Source organism: Rhinopithecus bieti, unplaced genomic scaffold (genome assembly GCF_001698545.2).
Source record: "Rhinopithecus bieti isolate Rb0 unplaced genomic scaffold, ASM169854v2 scaffold_425, whole genome shotgun sequence".
In the NCBI taxonomy this organism is placed as follows: Eukaryota; Metazoa; Chordata; class Mammalia; order Primates; family Cercopithecidae; genus Rhinopithecus; species Rhinopithecus bieti.
Window position 1 is genome coordinate 4,016,763 of NW_016803361.1, and position 21,164 is coordinate 4,037,926.

A 21,164-nucleotide genomic window follows, 5' to 3' on the forward strand; every position below is an offset into this window, starting at 1 on the left:
CTGCCTCAGCCTCCCAAGAAGCTGGGATTACAGGTATGCACCATCATGCCCAGCTAATTTTGTATTATTAGTAGAGATGAGGTTTCATCATGTTGGCCAGGCTGGTCTCGAACTCCTGACCTCAGGTGATCCACCCGCCTAGGCCTCCCAAAGTGCTGGGATTACAGGCATGAGCTACCATGCCTGGCCCCACATACTCTTAAGGTTTCCAAATCCCCTCCTGACATATTCCATCATCAACATTTCATTTACAGACACACTGATCTAATGGAAAAAGTGATTTTCAGTCTAGGAAGTTGAAGCGTCATCCCAAGCACTAGACTTGAAAAACAGGAAGCCTAGATGCAAGTATGATAAACTGTACCTGGCATAAAACAATACTTTCATTTTTTAGTGATTTTGTTTCCCACCAGTAAAATTAATACCTGTTGATGTGACTTGTCATGTACAGAAAAGAGAAATTAAAATAATTTGTGTCACAAGCTAAGTTTCCCAGAAAAAGACAAATTGCATAGGTATAACTAACTTCTCCATCCTCAAAGGTTTGTGTTTCCAAATTAAAAGACGGAGCTAAAAAAGATGTGAAAGCTTCATTTCCTTCTATGCCTTTCATAGAAGGAAAGCTGACCGGTCAGTGTGTTTACTGGCAGTAGATTATCACAGAGAGGAGAACAAGATAAAACCATGGATAATTAGTACATCTGGTGCTAGTCTCTCTTTCCCAATGTATCTCCCTGCCCTGCATCCTTTTCCTCTGGATTCCACTTACATCTTTAAGCTTAATAGGCTTAATTGGTTAAAAGGTAGTCAAGATAAAATCTACAGATTCCAGGTCCTGGCCTGAACTTGAGTCAGTCTTTGGACAGGTGACTCATGATGCCAGGTTCTTTCTGAGAATCTCTCGGATGGCCATGCTTCCTAAGAAAAGTCCACGCTACCCACACCCTCTGAACAGCTCAGCGGAAGCCACTGCACTCTTGTCCTTTCTCCATTCCATCAGATATGGACTACAGACTCCACTGGGAGAGCTATGAGTAAGGACAGATAGGGTACACGTTATAATCTGTTCATCTATTTCTGTCTACCTTCCCAACACTGATTAGCAAGAAAGTATACAGGACTGAGGTAGATACTGAGTATAAAGTGAAGTGCAAGAAACCCTCAAAACAACAGAGCATGGTGGCGTTTTCTCTTATTAATCCTTTCTTTTTTTGAAACAAGGTCTTGCTCTGTTGCCCAAGCTGGAGTGTAGTGGCGTAAACACAGCTCACTGCAGCCTCAACCTCCTGGGCTCAGGCTCCTGCCTCAGTCTCCTGAGTAGCTGGGACCACGGGCATGCACCACTGATATGCACCACTATGCCTGGCTAATTTAAATTTTTTAATTTTTAAAAAAATTTTTTATTTTTTTGTAGAGACAAGGTCCTGCCATGTTGCCCAGGCTGATCTCAAACTCCTGGGCTCAAGGGATACTCTTGCCTTTGGCCTCCCAAAGTGCTAGGATTACAGCCATGAGCCACTGTACCCAGCTTCTTATTAATCCTAATGATACTTCTTAAAGTTAAATAAGGTCTGTAATCCCAGCTACTCAGGAGACTGAAGTGGTAGCATCACTTGAGGCTAGGAGTTTCAGACCAGCCTGGGCAACACCGTTGAGACCCTGTGTTTTAAAAAAAATAAAACAAAATTTGTGTAATAAAAAATAAATAATCCCAGCACTTTGGGAGACCGAGGTGGGCAGATCACAAGATCAGGAGTTCGAGACCAGCCTGACGAATATGGTGAAATCCCATCTCTGCTAAAACTACAAAAATTAGCCGGGTGTGGTGGCAGGTGCCTGTAGTCCCAGCTACTCAGGAGGCTGAGGCACGAGAATCACTTGAACCTGGGAGGCGGCAGTTGCGGTGAGCCGAGATCGCGCCACTGCACTTTAGCCTTGACAGAATGAGACTCTGTCTCAAAAAACAAATAAACAAACAAACAAAATAAAACAAAATTTAAAAATAAAGAAATTCTCAAAATAGATTTTGAGGATTAAGGTCAAAATTCATTATTCCATTCTTATCACTAAGGGTTACAGAAGTTTGCTAGGTTTTTCTGGGGGGGGGTGTGTGTACATGATTTAAGAAGTCAAGCCTCTCCCTTTTGTGCCATATGCCAAAGAGCAAGTCATATTAATAACACACCTAATAACTTCTACTGTTTTGATGACTGAGTCATCACCAAATTGGATTGACCAGAAGCTTCTGTCTATGGAACACTACTGGTTTCTCTGTTTACGCAGAACAGACTTAAGGACACTTGCTGAAATGGTTTATAGTTTATAGTTCATTCATCTCATCAGAGTGCAAGAAGGGAGAAATACTTGGAAAATCATGGAGAGACAGCTACGACTACCTGTTTTAATGTATATTTATTGATTTATTTTTGTTTTTTGAGACAAGGTCTCACTGCCACCCTGGCTGGAGTGCAGTGATGTGATCATAGCTTACCAAAGCTTCCAACTCCTGGGCTCAAGTGATCCTCTTGCCGCAGCCTCCTGAGTTGCTAGGACTATAGGTGAATACCACCATGCCTGGCTAAATATGACTATCTGTTTTAAATCACTTCCCTTTAAACTCGCTCTGATGAGACAGTAGTAAAATGGGGATGTTTTGCACCTGTCTCTTAATTTCCATATCAAAATTCCTGCTCTACTATTACGCATTAATAAATGGTAACATTGTTAGCAAAGCCGTATCCAGCTTTTTTCTTTTTTTTTCTCCCTCCCCCGATGCCCCATATCAGTTTTTAAAAGGAAAAAAGAGAAATAAAGCCTGAAGTTGGTCAGGTGCAGTGACTCATGCCTGTAATCCTAGCACTTTGGTAGGCTGAGGCAGGCAGATTGTTTGAGCCCAGGAGTTTGAGACCAGCCTGGGCAACACGGGAAAACCCCATCTCTACCAAAACTACTAAAAACTAGCCCAGGGTGGTAGCATGTGCTTGTGGTCCCAGCTACTCAGGAAGCTGAGGTAGGAGGACTGTTTGAGCCTGGGAGGCAGAGGGTGTAGTGAGCTGAGATCACACCACTGCACTCCTAGGCAACAGAGTGAGAGTATGAGAGAGAGAGAGAGTATGAGAGAGAGAGAGAGTATGAGAGAGAGAGAGTATGAGAGAGAGAGAGAGTATGAGAGAGAGAGAGAGAGAGAGAGAGAATATGAGCCTGAAGTGTGGTTACAGCATGGGGGAAGTGGAAAGACAATCGTGGACTTATAATATGATGAGCTCACATTCTGAGGCCAAGACTTCTCACCTTTAGCCAACAGTCTTTGAATTTTGCTCTCATTATTTATAAAATACAGTTAATAATCCCCACTTTCCTACCTCCCAGGTCTGTGCTGAGGATCAAGTGAGAATATATTTGTGAGAAAATACTGTGGAAATTGTAAAATGGTACTAAACTATAAGGCATCATTATGTCCACGCTACTTTGGTATTGCCGAGGACTCTCTAGAGGTTAAGCCACTTCACAAATTCAAAAAGGATATGGTGGCCGGGCGCGGTGGCTCAAGCCTGTAATCCCAGCACTTTGGGAGGCCGAGACGGGCGGATCACGAGGTCAGGAGATCGAGACCATCCTGGCTAACACGGTGAAACCCCGTCTCTACTAAAAAATACAAAAAACTAGCCAGGCGAGGTGGCGGGCGCCTGTAGTCCCAGCTACTCGGGAGGCTGAGGCAGGAGAATGGCGTAAACCCGGGAGGCGGAGCTTGCAGTGAGCTGAGAGCCGGCCACTGTACTCCAGCCTGTGTGACAGAGCGAGACTCCGTCTCAAAAAAAAAAAAAAAAAGGATATGGTTGTTGAAATGGGCAGACTCCAAAAATCTCATTTCAAATAGTCTACTATTTGATGAGCAGCTTACCTCGATGGAGGGGAAGACTATCCAATTCTTGGGATGTGAATTCACAAATGCATACAAACAGCCTCTCTCCTTCTTTTAGACTGGGAATGGTCACAATTTCCACAAAACTGCTGGGGAACTGTCCTGAAAATAAAAGCAAGCATATTAAATTTTAATACTGAAATTTCTTTTTCCATCTGTGTACAAGGACAAAAACTTTTCTTCTGAGTCCATGTATAGACCCTAACTTGAAAACTCTGTGAAAACTCATAATTGGAGAATCTGTTGGAGAGAAGTATAGTGCACAAAACTAGATGCATGTAGAACAGAGAGAATGCAATTCAATTCCATATGCATTTACTGGGGGATGCTATATGCAAAGCACACCGCAGAGGAAAACATAAGTAAGATAGTTTTGGTCTTCAAAGATCTAAAAACCTAGTTCAGACAAAAAGTCGAATTCAGACACAAATAATAATTCAATCCTGAAATCTGGTATCACAACGTAAGTACACAAATTGTCACGGAAGTTCGAAGAAGGTAGGTAATAGGTCAGGAAGAACATAAAAAACTTTACGAAAACAATAGTATTTGAATCTGAAGGTGGATAAGGTTTTAATTGGTGGTGGTAGAAAGACAGGGCCTGCCAGTTGGAAAGTATCAGAAAGTATCAGAAAGTCTGATTGATTCTACCTTCTATCTCTGGGTCTGTTTATCTCCAGACCCACCACCTTGGTCCATGCCATCACCATTTCTCAACTGGATTACTGCAGCAACCTTCCAAATGCTTCCCTGCCTTCAATTTTGTCCCTTTCTATCATTCTTAAGTCTGCAGCAGTGAGTTTTCTAAAATTCAAATCTGATAATGTTCAAAGCACTTTCAGGGTTTCCCATTTCCTTCATTCCTTACCACGGCATACTCTGTCTCCCATGATCCAGCTTTTGCTCATCTCTCCAGCCCACCTTTCCCCCTCAACCACTCACACCTCACGCCCTACTAAACTTCTCTAGGTCCCCTGTGTTCTCACACTCCAGGGACCTTCAACAAGCAGTCCTCTCTGCCTACCATCTTTGCCTTGCTAACTCCTTCTCATCATTTTTGTCTCAGCTATCATTTCTACTGGGAAATAATTTATTTATCTCTCAAATATGGGTTAAGTGTCAACAGAGTGTGCTTGAAGGACTCCAACCCAGACTTACATAAATATGAATATATGCAGGTTAAGGATTGGATTAACACAGATGCATGCGGTGTGGGAAAAGCTTCCACCCTTCTCTAGGCTAATTAATGAAAGAAATTGATGTGAACATGTGTCTTACAGAATTGAAGAAAGCTAACCAGGTACATGGAATGTGGGAGGTAGGTAGCATGTAGTAGGGTAAAGGATAACTTTAATAAATTTGGGCCAGCCATGGATCCAGGAAGGAATGAACAGGATGAATCATGCTCCTTTGAAGAAAATGAGAGAAAGATCACTTCTCAGCCTTTTGCCTAAGATCAAGTGAAGAATGAAAGAAAGGGTAGAAAATGTTCAAAGAAGACAGCCAGAGAAAACAAGGTGGAGAGCACCTTGTGTTCCACAAATCATAAAGCTGGTTATGAAAAGCAGTAGTAAACAACAGGTTCTGAAGAAAGGAATAACACATGTTTTGAGAAGAAGAATAATAGCACTGAACACAAAGGATAAAGACCTGGGAAGGGAAAGTGGGGGAAAGGGAAAGACTTGGATAGAAACCTGGGCTGGGGCAGCTGGTGTCCAGCAGTGCGGCCTCTTGAAGGAAGCAACACAGAGAGATGGAATGGTAACAGAAATCTTCCCCTAATGGTAGAGACCACATATGAATACAGAAGGAAAACACAAAAGGATTCTGAAATTTATTGACTTGGGCTTCCCACTTAGCTAGCTTTCTTTTCTTTCTTTCCTTCTCTTCCTCCCTCCTGTCCTTTCTTATTTATTTATTTATTTATTGAGATGGTGTCTTGCTATGTTGACCAGGCTGGTTTCAAACTCTTGGCCTCAAGCAATCCTCCCATCTCAGCCTCCCAAAGTGCTGGGATTATAGGCATGGGCCACCGTGCCCAGCCTTTATTTTTATTTTTATTATTTATTTATTTGAGACAGAGTTTTGCTCTTGTCGCCCAGGCTGGAATGCGATGGCACAATCTCAGCTCACTCCAACCTTCGCCTCCTGGGTTCAAGCAATTCTCCAGCCTTGCCTCCTGAGTAGCTGGGATTACAGGCATGCATCACCACAGCCGGCAAATTCTGTATTTTTAGTACAGACAGGATCTCACTATCTCACCATGTTGACCAGGCTGGTCTTGAACTCCTGACCTTAGGTGATCCACCCACCTCAGCCTTCCAAAGTGCTGGGATTACAGGCATGAGCCACTGCCCCCAGCTAGGAATAATTTTCTTTCTTTCTTCTTTTTGAGACAGGGTCTCACTCTGTCGCCAAAGCTGGAGTGCAGTGCTAGTCTTTATTTTTAATATGGAAAGAAGTCAGGGCCTGTGGTCCATTATGAGTCTCTTACTTACCTGTAACATCCTCCTTCTTTCCTAGAAGCCAAAATTCATCCACCACTGCCAGCACCTCAATAACATCTCCCACAAAGAGCGGCAGTTCTTCTGACACGCTAGGGCAGAAGTCAAAAATGGCTCGAACCACTGAGCCGGCCTCCATGTTTTATAACCTGGAAAGAAAGATCAAGAGAAACAGAAAACATCAATATTTAAGACACTGCAATATAGATCTATTTCTTGGGAATGATAAAGCTTAAGATATAAATATTCTTAAAATGAAGCCAAAGCTAAGCAAATAAGTTAGTACTTCCTATTTTATTTTTGAGACAGGGTCTCACTCCCATCGCCCAGGCTGGAGTGCAGTGGAGCAATCACGGCTCACTGCAGCCTCGACTTCCGGGGCTCAGGTGATCCTCCCAGCTCAGTCTCCCAAGAAGTTTGGGCTACAGGCATGTGCCACCATGTCCAGCTAATTTTTGTATTTTCACTAGAGGCAGGGTTTCACCATGTTGCCCAGGCTGGTCTCAAACTCCTGGGCTCAAGCAATCTGCCCACCTTGGCTTCCCAAAGTACTGGGATTACAGGCATGCTCCACTGTGCCTGGCCTCATATTTTAAAATATCAAAGTTATTTCTGATTTCTTTTTCCTTTTTTTTCACGGGAGGGACACAGTCTCGCTCTGTCACCCAGGCTGGAGTACAATGGTGTGATCATAGCTCACTGCAGCCTCCAGCTCCTGGGCTCAAGTGATCCTCCTACCTTAGCTTTCTGAGTAGCTAGAACTACAAGGTGCACACCACTGTGCCTGGCTTTTTTTTTTTTTTCTGAGATGAAACCTCGCTGTGTGTTCCACGCTGGAGTGCAGTGGCACAATCTCAGCTCACTGCCACTTCCGCCTCCTGGGTTCAAGTGATTCTTGAGGCTCAGCCTCCCAAGTAGGTGGGACTACAGGCATGCGCCACCATGCCCAGCTAATTTTTGTATTTTTAGTAGAGACGGGGTTTTGCCATGTTGGCCAGGCTCATCTCAAACTCCTGGCCTCAAGTGATCCGCCCACCTCAGCCTCCCAAAGTGCTGGGATTACAGGCGTAAGACACCATGCCTACCCTTTTTTTTTTTTTTTTTGTAGAGATGATATCTCACTTTGTTACCTAGGCTAGTGTTGAACTCCTGGCTTCAGTGATCCTCCTGCTTCGGCCTCCCAAAGTGTTGGGATTCCAGGCATGAGACACCATACCTGGTCTAATTTAAAAATAATAATTTCCTCATATATTTTTCATTTGGCCCTCAAAGGAATTCAGGAATTACAAAAAAAAACAAACAACAACAAAAAAAACCTAGACCTCACAGTGATAGAAAAGATTCAAGTCAGCAAATGTAGGATTTTCAGAATGCCTGAAGAGGGCAGTAAGGAAATTAACATTTTTAAAGCACCAGACAACACGGTAATTTTAAAATACAATACTTTAAAAAGTAGAGATTTTAAATATGGCATTCCCCATAATGATCTTAAAGATTAGGATACTAAGGCTCAGTATAGTTAGAAAACATTGTTTGTCCAAGATCACAGGACTCACAGCAGCAGGGCCAGGACTCAAACTGAGGGCATTCTGGTTCCTACCTACTGAGACTATCTGCAAACAAATGTACCACAACCTGAAGAGTAACAGCAGGACCATGCCTCAAAGGCCTAGATGGAAAACCTATTGGGGGCTGGCGCGGTGGCTCGCACCTGTAATCCTAGCACTTTGGGAGGCCGAGGTGGGCAGATCACCTGAGGTCAGGAGTTTTGAGACCAGCCTGGACAACATGGTGAAACCCCGTCTCTACTAACAATACAAAAATCAGTCAGGCACAGTGGTGGGTGCCTATAATCCTAGCTACTTGGGAGGCTGAGGCAGGATAATCGCTTGAACCCGGGAGGCAGAGGTCGCAGTGAGCCGAGATCCGCCATTACATTCCAGCCTGGGCAACGAAGTAACACTCCGTCTCAGAAAAGGAAAAAGGAAAAGGAAAGGGAAAACCTATTGAATGGCTCATGTCTGTAATCCTAGCACTTTGGGAGACAGAGGCTGGAGGATCAATTGCAGTCAGGAGTTCAAGACCAGCCTGGGCAACACAGCAAGACTTCATCTCTATTTTATTTTTTAAAAGTTAGAAAAGTAAAAATCTGTAAGAAAGGAAGAAAGGACTATGTAGATGGCACCTCCAGATGAGATTTAGCATCCTATGCCAGATCAAGTATGTGTTCTCAGTTCATAGAAGTCAGGGCCCCAACCCCGGAGAGTATCCTTGTACTGTTACGGTGTCTGTGCTGTAATAGGACAATGTGTCCACTACCTTGATGCATGTGGCTGGGGAACATAATTATGTACTGAAGCAGCAGAAAGATAGGACATAAGTAGTGGACATCTATCCACCTGTAGATAATCAGCCTTGATGATAGCTACATTTCTCCCTAGGTCTCTTAAAGGAACAGCTGAAGATCACCAGAGTACCCAGGCCTGAAATCTATTTTTCTTTTCTTTTCTTTTCTTTTTAGAGATGGGGTCTTGCTCTGTTGCCCAGGCTGGAGTGCAATCATAGCTCACTGCAGCCTTGAACTCCTGGGCTCAAGTGATCCTCCTGCCTCAGCCTCCCAAGTACAAGTCTATTTTTCTTTAATCAGCTCAAGTACTTATTTGGTCTTGGTAGAGATGAATGAGGACTCTAACTTCCATCTCACACAAAACCATCATCACATCAAAAAGCATGAAGTGCCTAATTACAAAAAAAGATGGTGGTAGCTCTGTTAATTTTATTTATTTATGAGACCGGGTCTTATTCTGAGGCCCAGGCTGGAGTGCAGTGGCTCACTGCAGCCTTGATATCCCGGGCTCAAGCAATCTTCCCACCTCAGCCTCCTGGGTACCTATGGCTACAGGTATGCATAACCATGCCCAGATGATATTTTTGTATTTTTTTGTAGAGACAGGGTTTTACTATGTTGCCCAGGCTGGTCTCAAACTCCTGGGCCACCCACCTTGACCTCCCAAAGTGCTAGGGTTACAGGCAGAAGCCACCATACCTGACGTCTGTTAATTTACAATCCAGCCAGGTGCGGTGGCTCACGCCTGTAATCCCAGCACTTTCGGGAGGCCAAAGCGGGCGGATCACCTGAGGTTGGGAGTTTGAGACCAGCCTGACCAACATGGAGAAACCCCGTCTCTACTAAAAATACAAAGTTAGCCGGACGTGGTGGCGTATGCCTGTAATCCCAGCTACTCCGGAGGCTGAGGCAGGAGAATCACTTGAACCCAGGAGGCGGAGGTGCGGTGAGCCAAAATCGCACTATTGCATTCCAGCCTGGGCAACAAGAGCAAAACTACATCTCAAAAAAAAAAATTATATCCAAGAACACACTGATGTGGATAAACATATTAGGCATATAATAAATCACTGAGTATATTCATATGGTGTACCTAGAAGATGTTAATAAATCATGCTACACAATCAAACATTACCTATTTAATTTGTACTGTCAAGCAAAGGTAGGTTATCTTTGTGTTACTTATTGCAGACTTTTTGTCTATAAGATGACTTGAGTCCACAGTGGAAAAAAGAAGTGGTAAGTGGGTATTTCCCACAGATGCTACTCACACATTTTCTCTAAGTATTACCAAAAAAAAATCTAATTATAATTACATGCTGAGGAGGCAGCATATATGAATGTAAAGCACTAGACTTCTGGAGTCAGAGAGACCCAGGTCCACAGCCCAGCTCCACTATTTATTAGCGATTTCACCTTGGACATCTTACTTAAACTCTCTGGGCTTCAGTTTCCTCATCCAGAAAAAATGGAGATAATCATACTTTCATAATAATAATCAAGACTATTAAAGTTATAATAGTGCCTAACATTCATTGAGTACTTCCTAGGTACATGCATTGTATCATGTACTTCCCTGAGTCCTCACAAGGACCCTATCATATGTTATTGGTTCCATTTGGCAGGTGGGGACACGGGATCAGAGATGATAGCTGTCCAAGGTCACATAGTAAGTCAGAGGTGTAATGGGAAACCAAATCTGTCTGTCTCCAAAGCCTTAACCAGTATGCTAACAGTGTGAAGGCACCTAGGTCAGGGCTGGTATAGTAGCTGCTCAATAAACGTTAGCCATTATTACAATGCATCATTTCCATAATCAACCGCAAGCTCAAATTTCTGTCACTGCTATAGCATTTCCAGAGAATGTGCTATTTCAAACATATAAACACTACAGAGCTTACCATTTCAACATGTCAAAACCTGGTTAACTTTGATTGTTTAAAAATAGACACACTCCAGACTTCCCTGACTTTTTTATTAGAAGACCTTGAACATGATTTACTCTTTGGCTGATGGGTCCAAGTTCATTATTAAGACTACACATTACTGTATTAAGCTGTGATACACAATACCAGCACTGTCTATCTTTTAGGCCTTTCTCTTTCAATGTCAGCCTACCCTCTGCTCTCCTCCGTCAACTTTTCCACCCCCTTGCTACATTGCTGCTTATGATCTGCTACAGAGGGGAGACCACACACACACTACCAAAATTATACATAGTTCCCAGATAAATAAAAGTAAACAAGCTCTAAATGCGAGGCTAACAAACTCTGCTGTGGTGGGAAAGGACACGTGTTCATGGTAGAGTTTTTCAACAGTTATTTTTATGTGCACTGAGGCCCCTTTCTTACTTTCTGGCTGTCTTCCAGAGGACTGAAGTTGCCAGATGTCAGATTTCCACATAAGGGTAGTGTCCTAAGTATTTAAAAAAAAAAAAAAAAAAAAAAACACATAATGTCTTGCAAACTTCTTAGCCATCTAGATGGTTATATGTTATTAAAACAATTCCTTAACCTTGGGCCAATGTAGATACTATTTTTCTTCTTATACCACATTTTCTCAAATTTCATCTATCAGACTAAATATATCTAATTATCTAAAACATCAAGTAAAGAATTAGCATAAGCCCCATATGATTACTTAGAGAACTACCCTATTACACAAAGGGAGTAACGCTTGTAATCTGAAAGAATTAAAGCTTCTCCCAGAGAACCTTTCACTCTACCAGAAAATGACTCAGAAGCAGAGGAGAATCTGGCTCAATACTTTTACTGACTGACCTCCTACTCCACTGGAATGAGTGCGTAATCGCTGAGGAGCACACACCCCAGAAGGGTACTGAAGTCACGGCCTCGCTAAATGACATGATTCATGTGTGAGACCCGAAAGTATGTATAATATGATGAATCTCGTCTGTCTTCTCTGCCCTGTATACACTATGAAAAGCAGCTACTCTTATTCATGCCAGAGCCATTTTAGAAGTCTGAACATATATTTTGAAACAATCATAAATGGCTTCTATAAGCTGTTCCACCAACTCCAGATGGAAGTAAAAAGAACTGCAGAGGAAATCAGAACACAGATGGGCTTGAGAGAACACCGAGGAAATTACTGCCTAGATGGCATGATTTCAGGGACAGCAGGAAAATTTGCTATGAAAACACCATCTTCTTCCCTTTCTGGTGAATGCCTGTCTTTCCACCTTTAGAGAATCATTCTCATTTGAAATATAAATATCTTTGGAAAGAAAATTCTACAAACCCTTTTAGAATGTAAACTCTGTAAAGGAAGAGATTTGTTTTGTTTACTGGTCTACAGCTGTGCCTGGCACATAAAATATTCTCAGATTTTTGGTGAACAAATGATTTGTTGAAGTTTGGGAAAATATATGAAACTATATTTTTATTCTTTTTTTTTTTTTTTTTTTTTTTGAGGCGGAGTCTCGCTCTGTCGCCCGGACTGGAGTGCAGTGTCCAGATCTCAGCTCACTGCAAGCTCCGCCTCCCGGGTTCACGCCATTCTCCTGCCTCAGCCTCCCGAGTAGCTGGGACTACAGGAGCCCGCCACCTCGCCCGGCTAGTTTTGTATTTTAGTAGAGACGGGGTTTCACCGTGTTAGCCAGGATGGTCTCGATCTCCTGACCTCGTGATCCGCCCGTCTCGGCCTCCCAAAGTGCTGGGATTACAGGCTTGAGCCACCGCACCCGGCCTATTTTTTTATTCTTATCTTTTAAAAATGTTTTTCCAATAATCCAACCTGTCACAATATATGAAACTATTCATATCAAAATCTCAAGTTCTACTTATCTACAACTACATCTCTTCCCTACAAATAGTTTTACCTTCCAGCTTGTCTATCTATGTATGGCACTGGCAACAGTGCCATAGAAATGTCATAAAACTCTTCCAGGTCAAGCATTAGTATCTTGGACTTCTTCATCCTCTATGGCAGATGGTACACTAAGAACAATAGCTACTGTATGATTATCCACCAAGTATCAGACACTGATCTAGGAGCTTAAATCCTCACGACTCTGCAGGGTAGACAGCAAGTCTCCAAAGCCAGGGTGCCTGGGTTCAAAACCCAGCACCACAACTGAGCAATTTACTCAATCTCTTTAGCTGACAAATAGCTAAACCAGAACTCAAATTCAGGCCTGTTCGATTCCCATGACCACGTTCTTTTATGGCAAACATCACTTTTCTTAAACCTCATTGGTTCTTCCTTCAACATCCTCTAGACTTCCATTTTTCTGTTTCTCCAACATTTCACTATGAAAATTTTCAAACAGTGAGGTTGAAAGAATTTTACACCCACCACCTAGATTCTAGTATTAACATCTTACTGCAGTTACTTTACCACATATTATCTATCCCTTTATTCATTTATCAATTTGTGTTATTTTTTGGATGCATTTCAAATACATATATATTTTTTATTTTGATGCACTTCAAAATAAACCACAAACATTTCCCACCAAACTTCGACATACATATCTTAACTAGAGTCCAATATTTTATTTACAGTTTTTGTTGTTGTTGGTTTTCTTTTTTGAGACAGGGTCTCTGTCACCTAAGCTAAAGTATAGTGGCGTGATCTTGGCTCACTCCAACCTCTGCCTCCCAGGCTCAGGTGATCCTCCCACCTCAGCCTCCTGAATATCTGGGATCACAGGCGTGTACTACCACACCTGGCTAATTTCTTTGTAGAGGTGAGGTTTTGCCATGTTGCCCAGGCTCGTCTTGAACTCCCCGACTCAGGTGCTCTGCCGTCCTCGGCCTCCCAAAGTGCTGGGATTACAGGTGTGAGCCACCATGCCCAGCCAGCAGTTTTTTGTTTTGTTTTGTTTTTTTAAGTATCTTTTTCCTCTCCCTACTGGCCAAGGAATTACAAATTCCTACTGGCCAAGGAATTACAAATTAAAATACAAGGAATTACAAATTAAATACAAATTAAATACAATTAAATACAAATTAAATTAAATACAAATTAAATACAACTAAATACAAATTAAATTAAATACAAATTAAATACAATTAAATAAAATTAAATACAAATTTAATTACAAATTAAAATACAAAACAAAATACAATACAAATTCCTACTGGCCAAGGAATTACAAATTAAAATACAAGGAATTTTAACAGAATTGCAGCTCTGTTCTCCCCACTAAAATAGCAGTAAACCTGATTAATCTTTCTAAAATGTCAATTTTTATATATAACACAGTTGGATAAGAATTTACACGTCTTCCTATTTTCTATAATTCATACATTCAACAAATATTTATCAAGCCAAATGGCATCAACCAAAGCCCTATGCAAACTAAAAATTTGGCGTGACTGGGTAAATGAATCATTTGATGACCCTTTACCCAACACTCTAAGTATTTACTCTCTAATCCTGTTGGTGGCAGACAGTAGCATTTAGAGTCTCCTCTATTGTCCTAAGCAATTCAACTCCTATCACCAAGTATCTACCCAACTGGGAAAAAAATAAAGCCTGAGCACTAATCTCAAAAGGAGACACTCATTCAGTCTTACCCATTCATTGGGGGGTGGGGGAAAGACTCAAATCTGCAGTGATTTTTTTTGTGCCTCAAGCGTATTTTAACACTTTTTATGGACTAAAGCCTTTGGCAGTTACCTATTAATCCAGCTTTGCTCCAATGATGTGTCCAGGAACCTTCCAGGTGTTGTATGGGAGATAAATTACAGTCCCTGCACCCAAGAAGCTTAATTTAGTCCCCCCAATTCCCAAAACATGTTCTGAGGACACTGATCTTTGTGCTCCAAAATACAAGAGCTCCACGATCACGATAAATTCCAGGAAGGCTATAGACCACATTTCCTTCTTAGAGTAGCATAAAAAAAAATTAGTATATTAAAGACTGAGACAATTTAGCAAGAATCCTTTTCAATCCGGCATTTCTAAATGTGTCTGGCCACAGCACGCCGTTTTCAGGCCCCACTTCAGATTTGTGTAACCTTGTCCCACCCTGCTTGTCATTCATAAATAGTACTCCAGGCAGTCTCATCCAAATGAAATGTCTCAGCTCCCATAAGGCACTTCCTGCTCAGACTTGTTTTTTGGTTTACTGCTGTTTATTTCTTCCATGGTCAGTCCCATATATTTAAGAACTTTCCACATCTGGAGTACTTCCTCCAAATGATGCCACCTCTCCTGCTCAGGTCCACTCATTTGCCATGTCTTAAGTCCTGCGACCTTTGCTCTTACATCATCCATCTTGCAGATTTGTGAGACATCGGAATGGACACGTAAAAGTTAAAAGCCATAAGAGTAAATGTATCAGTGAAAACATATTCAGAAATAAAATAAAATTAACAATGTAGGGCCAGATGCGGTGACTCATGCCTGTAATCTCAGCACTTTGGGAGGCCAAAGCAGGGCAGATCATCTGAGGTCAGGAGTTCAAGACACCAGCCTGGCCAGCGTGGCAAAACCCCATCTCTACTGAGAATACAAAAAAATTAGCCAAGTGTAGTGACGCATGCCTACAATCCCAGCTACTCAAGAGGCTGAGGCAGGAGAATCGTTTGAACCCAGAAGGCGGGGGTTGCAGTGAGCCAAGATTGTGCCACTGCATTCCAGCCTGGGCAACAGAGTAAGACTCTGTCTCCAAAAAAAAAAAATTACAATATGTATCACTGTAAAGTGCTACAACACAGAAGAGCCTTGAAGACATTAAGCTGAGGCTGGCCTCAGTGGCTCATGCCTGTAATCTCAGCACTCTGGGAAACCAAGAGGGGAGGATCATCACTTGAGCCCAGGAGGGCAACACAGTGAGACCCTAACTCTACAAAAAATTAAAATTAAAAAAAACACATTAGCTAGGCACAGGGGCAGATGCCTTATAGTCTCAGCTATTTGGGAAGCTGGGGTGGGAGGCTTGCTCGAGCCCAGGAGATTGAGGCTGTGATTGTGCCACTGCATTCTAGCCTGAGCCGCAGAGTGAGACCCTGTCTTTGAAAAGAAAAGATATTAAGCTAAGTGAAATCTGCCAGACACAAAAGGACAAATACTGCATGAATAAGGTACGCAGAGTGGTCAAGTTCATAGAGATTAAAAGCTGAATGGTGGTTGCCAGGGGGTAGGGGCGGTAAGAGGAGATAGGGAGTTAGTATTTAATGGGTACAGCGTTTCAGTTTAGGAAGATAAAAAAAAGTTCTGGACATGAATGGTAGTAATGGTTGCAAAGCAATGTGAATTACTTAATGCCACAAAACTGTACACTTAAAAATGGTTAAAATGGTAAATTTTATGGTATGTACACTTACCACAATAAAAAAAAAATTTTAGGTATGTCATAAAATGTGAATGCGAAAGAAGGACTGGAGGACTCAGTAATGTTTATTTTTTGAGATGGAGTCTAGCTCTGTTGCCCAGACTGGAGTGTAGTGGCTTGATCTTGGCTTACTGCAACGTCCACCTCCTGGGCTCAAGCAACTCTCATGCCTCAGCCTCCTGAGTAGCTGGGATTATAGGTATGCGACACCACACCCAGCTAATTTTTGTATTTCTAGTAAAGATGGTGTTTCACCTTGTTGGCCAGGCTGGTCTGGAACTCCTGGCCTCAAGTGATCTGCCCGCCTTGGCCCCTCAAAGAGCTGGGACTACAGATGTGAGCCACCATGCCTGGCCAGCAATTTTTATTAAGCAACATATCTTCAAGTCTGGACATACTTCATTAAAAATCTCCTGAGATCACAAACTATAAACTTTTACCCTGATAGACACTGATACCAAACAGTTTAATAAGTAATTTCTAATGTGGCCTTTGAAATCAAGGTCTGAATTTGGCACAGATTGAGGATACTGAAAATCTGCCCTTTCAGGTCTGCCCCAGCCTGCCCTGTGTTCCCAGAGGCTGGCACACCAGAATTGAACAGGACCTCCCCTATCTCTGGCTTTCAGTTGGGTTCAGCCAATGGATGGCACTGGTACGAGGTCTGAAGGCAAAGGGACAGTGAGGTTGTGATATTTACTCCCCTGGCTCTCTCCCTGCTGGGCTGTGAGTTGGCTGCATTGTTCTATTAAACGCCACAGCTACCATATGAAGACCTCATAACAGCTTTCTCTTGCGTCAGGTAACCATCCCTTCCCCCGCCCCTTCAGAAGCAGGGTGGCTCTCCAGCTAGCCTTGACATATAGTACAATCCTTAGTTATTTTTCCTAAGCTTCTCCATTCTGCTTTAAGTTGGACCTCTTCCAATTACCCAATTTGAGTGTGCCTTCTGTTTTCTGCTGGGCCCCTTAGTGACACATGCCCAAAAGGATGATTTGGATTTATGAGAACAACACGGGGATGGGCTGGGCGCAGTGGCTCACACCTATAATCCCAGCACTTTGGGAGGCCAAGGAGAGTGGATTGCTTGAGCCCAGGAGCTCGAGACCAGCCTGGGCAACAGGGTGAAACCTTGTCTCTACAAAAATACAAAAATTAGCTGGGTGTGGTAGTGCATGCCTGTAGTCCCAGCTACTGGGGAGGCTGAGGTGGGAGGATAACTTGAGCCCAGGAAGTTGAGGCTGCAGTGAGCCTAGATCGTGCTACTGCAATCCAGCCTGGGCAACAGAGTGAGACCCTGTCTCAAAAAAAAAAAATTAAAAAATAAAATAAAATAAAATAAAGAATTCAGCAAAGTGTATAGAAAACTATAAAAATAGGTCCCTAAATCCACCATTCTAAACCCAGGTGAGAGATAAGCACTGGAGACATACATTTTGAAGGCTTAAAAAAATTTAGAAAAATATTAATGCGGGGGTTCCCTGTACTCCTCCAAATGAGTCAGTATATTCCTTCAAAAAGCACTGGTGAGGCTGGGCACGGTGGCTCACGTCTGTAATCCCAGCACTTTGGGAGGCCAAGACAGGCAGATCCCTTGGGCCTAGGAATTCGAGTCCAGACTGGGCAACACGGCAAAACCCTGTCTCTACAAAAATATAAAAATCAGCTGGACGCGGTGGTGAACACCTATGGTCGCAGCTACTCAGGAACCTGGAAAGTGCAGGCTGCAGCAAGCTGAGATCGCACTATTGCACTCCAGCCTGGGCAACAGAGCAAGACCCTGACTTAAAAAAAAAAAAAAAAAGCACTGGTGATGGTGATGCCTTCTACGTATTTCCTAATATTGCCAATCCATAATATGAATTCAAATTCTGGGGTCCCAGAACACAATTTCTGAAGGGGTTTCCTTAACTGAAAGACAGAAGACAGCTGTCTCTCCTTTCTTGCTTACTCTACCAGGGGAGACTGCCTACCTGGGAAGAGCTGGGAAAGAGATTCCCTTTCTGTAGGGGCTGTCCAGCGGAAGTTCCTTCAAAAGAATACTCTTCCATGAGTATCCTTATGTTTTGGAACTGCTTTCCAGAAAACATTACCTTTTGGGAACGAAAAGTCCCAGCAATGAGAAGGAATATCTAACCTTAAAAGCAACTGCACATCTGTCTTGTCCTTGACAATACAAGAGCTCATACAAGACAATATGAAAGCTAAATGAGCAATTTTTTCCCTTCGCATAAAAGGACGAGAGGTGTCAGAAAATGAAGTCTAAATCTACTTCAGGAAGGAAGGAAACGAGAGGAGCTAGGAAAACAGCACTTCCTCCCACGGTTTATGTCGCTGGAATTCACTCTGGACAGAAGGTCAGCAGTCACAGCCAGGTTCCTCGGAGATTCCTCAGATAACCAGCAATAGATGAGGGAAAAGCAGGACCCCCTCTCGGCCGCGGCATACCCACATGGCTGAGAAGCACGGCCTGGGCCATCTGCTCTTCCACAGCGGCCTCCTACCCTGCGTGCTCCCAGGACCGCAGCACTGACTAACCACACGACTCTGGTTCCACAGGTTACAGAATGTCGAACTGGAAGAACAAATGAAAACCCTGCGCTGGCTTAGGTGAGCTGACCAGAGAAACTAGGGTAGGAAAGTAAAGGAATCTGCTGTCCTATACTGTCTGAAACTATTTATACTGTAACACTTTGCTGATTTCAAACTTGTCCCAAGTTGGAAGGCAACAACTCCAGATGGAACAGGATACACATCCGAGTTTCCACCAATCGTGGAAGGCCGCCTCAGTCCTTCTCAGGATTTAAACTGAGCAACCCTTGTCTAAACCACCCAAACACTTCTGTAATTTTTTGTTGTTGTTGTTTTACAAAAGACAGAATTTAAAATAAGAACGCTTCAGGATTGACTGTCACAGGACGGTAGTTTTAACTAATTTACAGTTTCTACACCACCCATATTAAACTGCTGTTTTCCTCCCCTTTTTAGCTCTTTTTTTTAAAAAAATTGCTTCTATATCTCTACATCAGTTCTGTCTTTTTAATGGAACTGCGCTGGTGGAGGGAGGTCCCAAGATTAATATTTCAGGACCTACAAAGTTTGAGGAAATATACATTCAAGAAATATTTTCAAATGGGTTAACCTAGGAGTTCCTAAGTATCCTCTCAGATTCACATTTCTTAAATCATGCATGAATCTCAATTATGGGTGGAAATGTAAGAACCACTGACTCATAACTAAATAAATTGGACATGTCAGAGCTAAGTAGCTGAGCAACATATTAAAATTAACAGCTCCACTAAGCTGTAGATACAATACACATGATAGCAGTTGCAGACCTGCAGATTAAGGTGAAACTATAAAGTGAAACTTTAGGGTGTGGCTATAGATAACAAAGAACACAATAAACATGTAAAAACAGGCAGTTTTTAAGACAGTTTCCAGGAGACACTAAGAAAATTTATTAACCCAGTGTTCCAAGTTATGAGGACAAATGTTAGTGAGATCTGCAAGGCAGGCATCTTGTTTCTTTTTCTTATCCGTTTCAAGCATAAACATGTGTTTCTGCCACAGAAGATTTAAAAGACATGAGGAATTTCTCTACCTTTCAACCTATTTTGTTTTATGTAAGGTCTCACTCCGTTGCCCAGGCTAGAGTGCAGTGATGATCACGGCTTACTGCAGCCTTGACCTCCCAGGCTAAAGTGATCCTCCCACTTTAGCCCCACCAGTAGTTGGAACTACAGGCATGTGCCACCACACCCAGATAATTAGTTTACAAAATTTTTTCTTTTTTTTTTGTACAGACAGGATTTTGCCATGTTGCCCAGGCTGGTCTTGAACTCGTGAGTTCCAGCAATCCTCCAGCCTCAGCTTCTCAAAGTGCTGGGATTACAAGCATGAGCCACTGTGCCTGGTCTCAACCTATTTTAAGGTATAAAATATTCTTGATATTTTAGAAGAAGGAATCAGGAAAGGAATTCAGAAAACTGAAGATTCTGGGGAAGAAAAATTGGGAGGAAACAAACTGTCCAATTGGAGTTAAAAATAGCTAACATCATTAGCAGGGTAGGTGATTTTAGATCATTTTAAGGAGTACCAACGTTTGAGCTCCATGGAAAACCAGGGACGAGCAGCTTTACACAAACAACAACAAAAACTGCAGTATTACTTGCCTTTTATAGAAACCACAGCCACTATACTTGAAAATAAAATGTATATATGAAATCTTCTGATAGTTTCAAGATGAACCAGAGAATATGCCACAACACAGCAAACCCAATAAATGGCTGATTCTTTAGATGGTGTCAAAAGAATTCAATGTCCTTCTTTTTTTGAGTCAGGGTCTCGCTTAGCCACCCAGGGGAGATTGCCTACCTGGGAAGAGCTGGGAAAGGGGTTCCCTTTTTGTAGGGGCTGTCAGGCGGAGGTTCCTTCAAAAGAATATGCTTCCACAAGCATCCTTATGTCTTGGAACTGAACTCTCCGGTCAACATTACCTTTTGGGAATGAGAATCCATTTAAAAAATCTCAAATCCCAGCAATGAGAAGGAATACCTAACCTTAAAAGTGACTGCACATTTCTCTTGTCCTTGACAATACAAGAGCTCATACAAGACAATGTGAAGGCTAAATGAATAATTTCTTCTCTTTGCATAAAAGGATGAGCGGTGTCAGAAAGTGAAGTCTGGAGCGCAGTGATGCAATCTGGCTCACGACCCCCTCTGCCTCCGGCGCTCAAGTGATCCTCCTGCCTCAGCCTCCCATGTAGCTGGGACCACAGGCATCCACCACCACACCTGGCTAATTTTTTATATTTTTTTGTAGAGACAGGTTTCATCATGTTGGCCAGGCGGGTCTTGAACTCTTGAGCTCAAGCAATCTGCCTGCCTTGGCCTCTTGAAGTGCTGGAATTACAGGTGTGAGCCACTGCGCCTGGCCTCTCAATGTTCTAGATATTCAAGCCTTTTTTCCTTCTCTAAGACACATAGGATACACACCTTTCTTCTCCATTCAAGAAAGCGAATGTGAAAGTTCACGAGTAAAGCTAATGCTATTTCATGGAAAATCTTGACCCACATTAAT

The 21,164-nt window shown here is 42.6% G+C and overlaps 1 protein-coding gene across 1 annotated transcript in view; it reads right to left on the minus strand.

Annotated features, from left to right (window-relative positions):
• The window catches only part of DNMBP (dynamin binding protein), a 104,158-nt gene extending 83,683 nt beyond the window's left edge, over window positions 1-20,475 (minus strand). The window contains exons 1-3 of the mRNA XM_017880723.1: window positions 20,457-20,475; window positions 6,421-6,575; window positions 3,902-4,024 (exon numbers count right to left, since the gene is read on the minus strand). Coding sequence (XP_017736212.1) covers window positions 3,902-4,024; window positions 6,421-6,565 — 268 coding nt within the window. The 5' untranslated portion in view covers window positions 6,566-6,575; window positions 20,457-20,475. The remainder of the gene's footprint in view (window positions 1-3,901; window positions 4,025-6,420; window positions 6,576-20,456) is intronic.
• Between the last annotated feature and the right edge of the window lie 689 nt (window positions 20,476-21,164).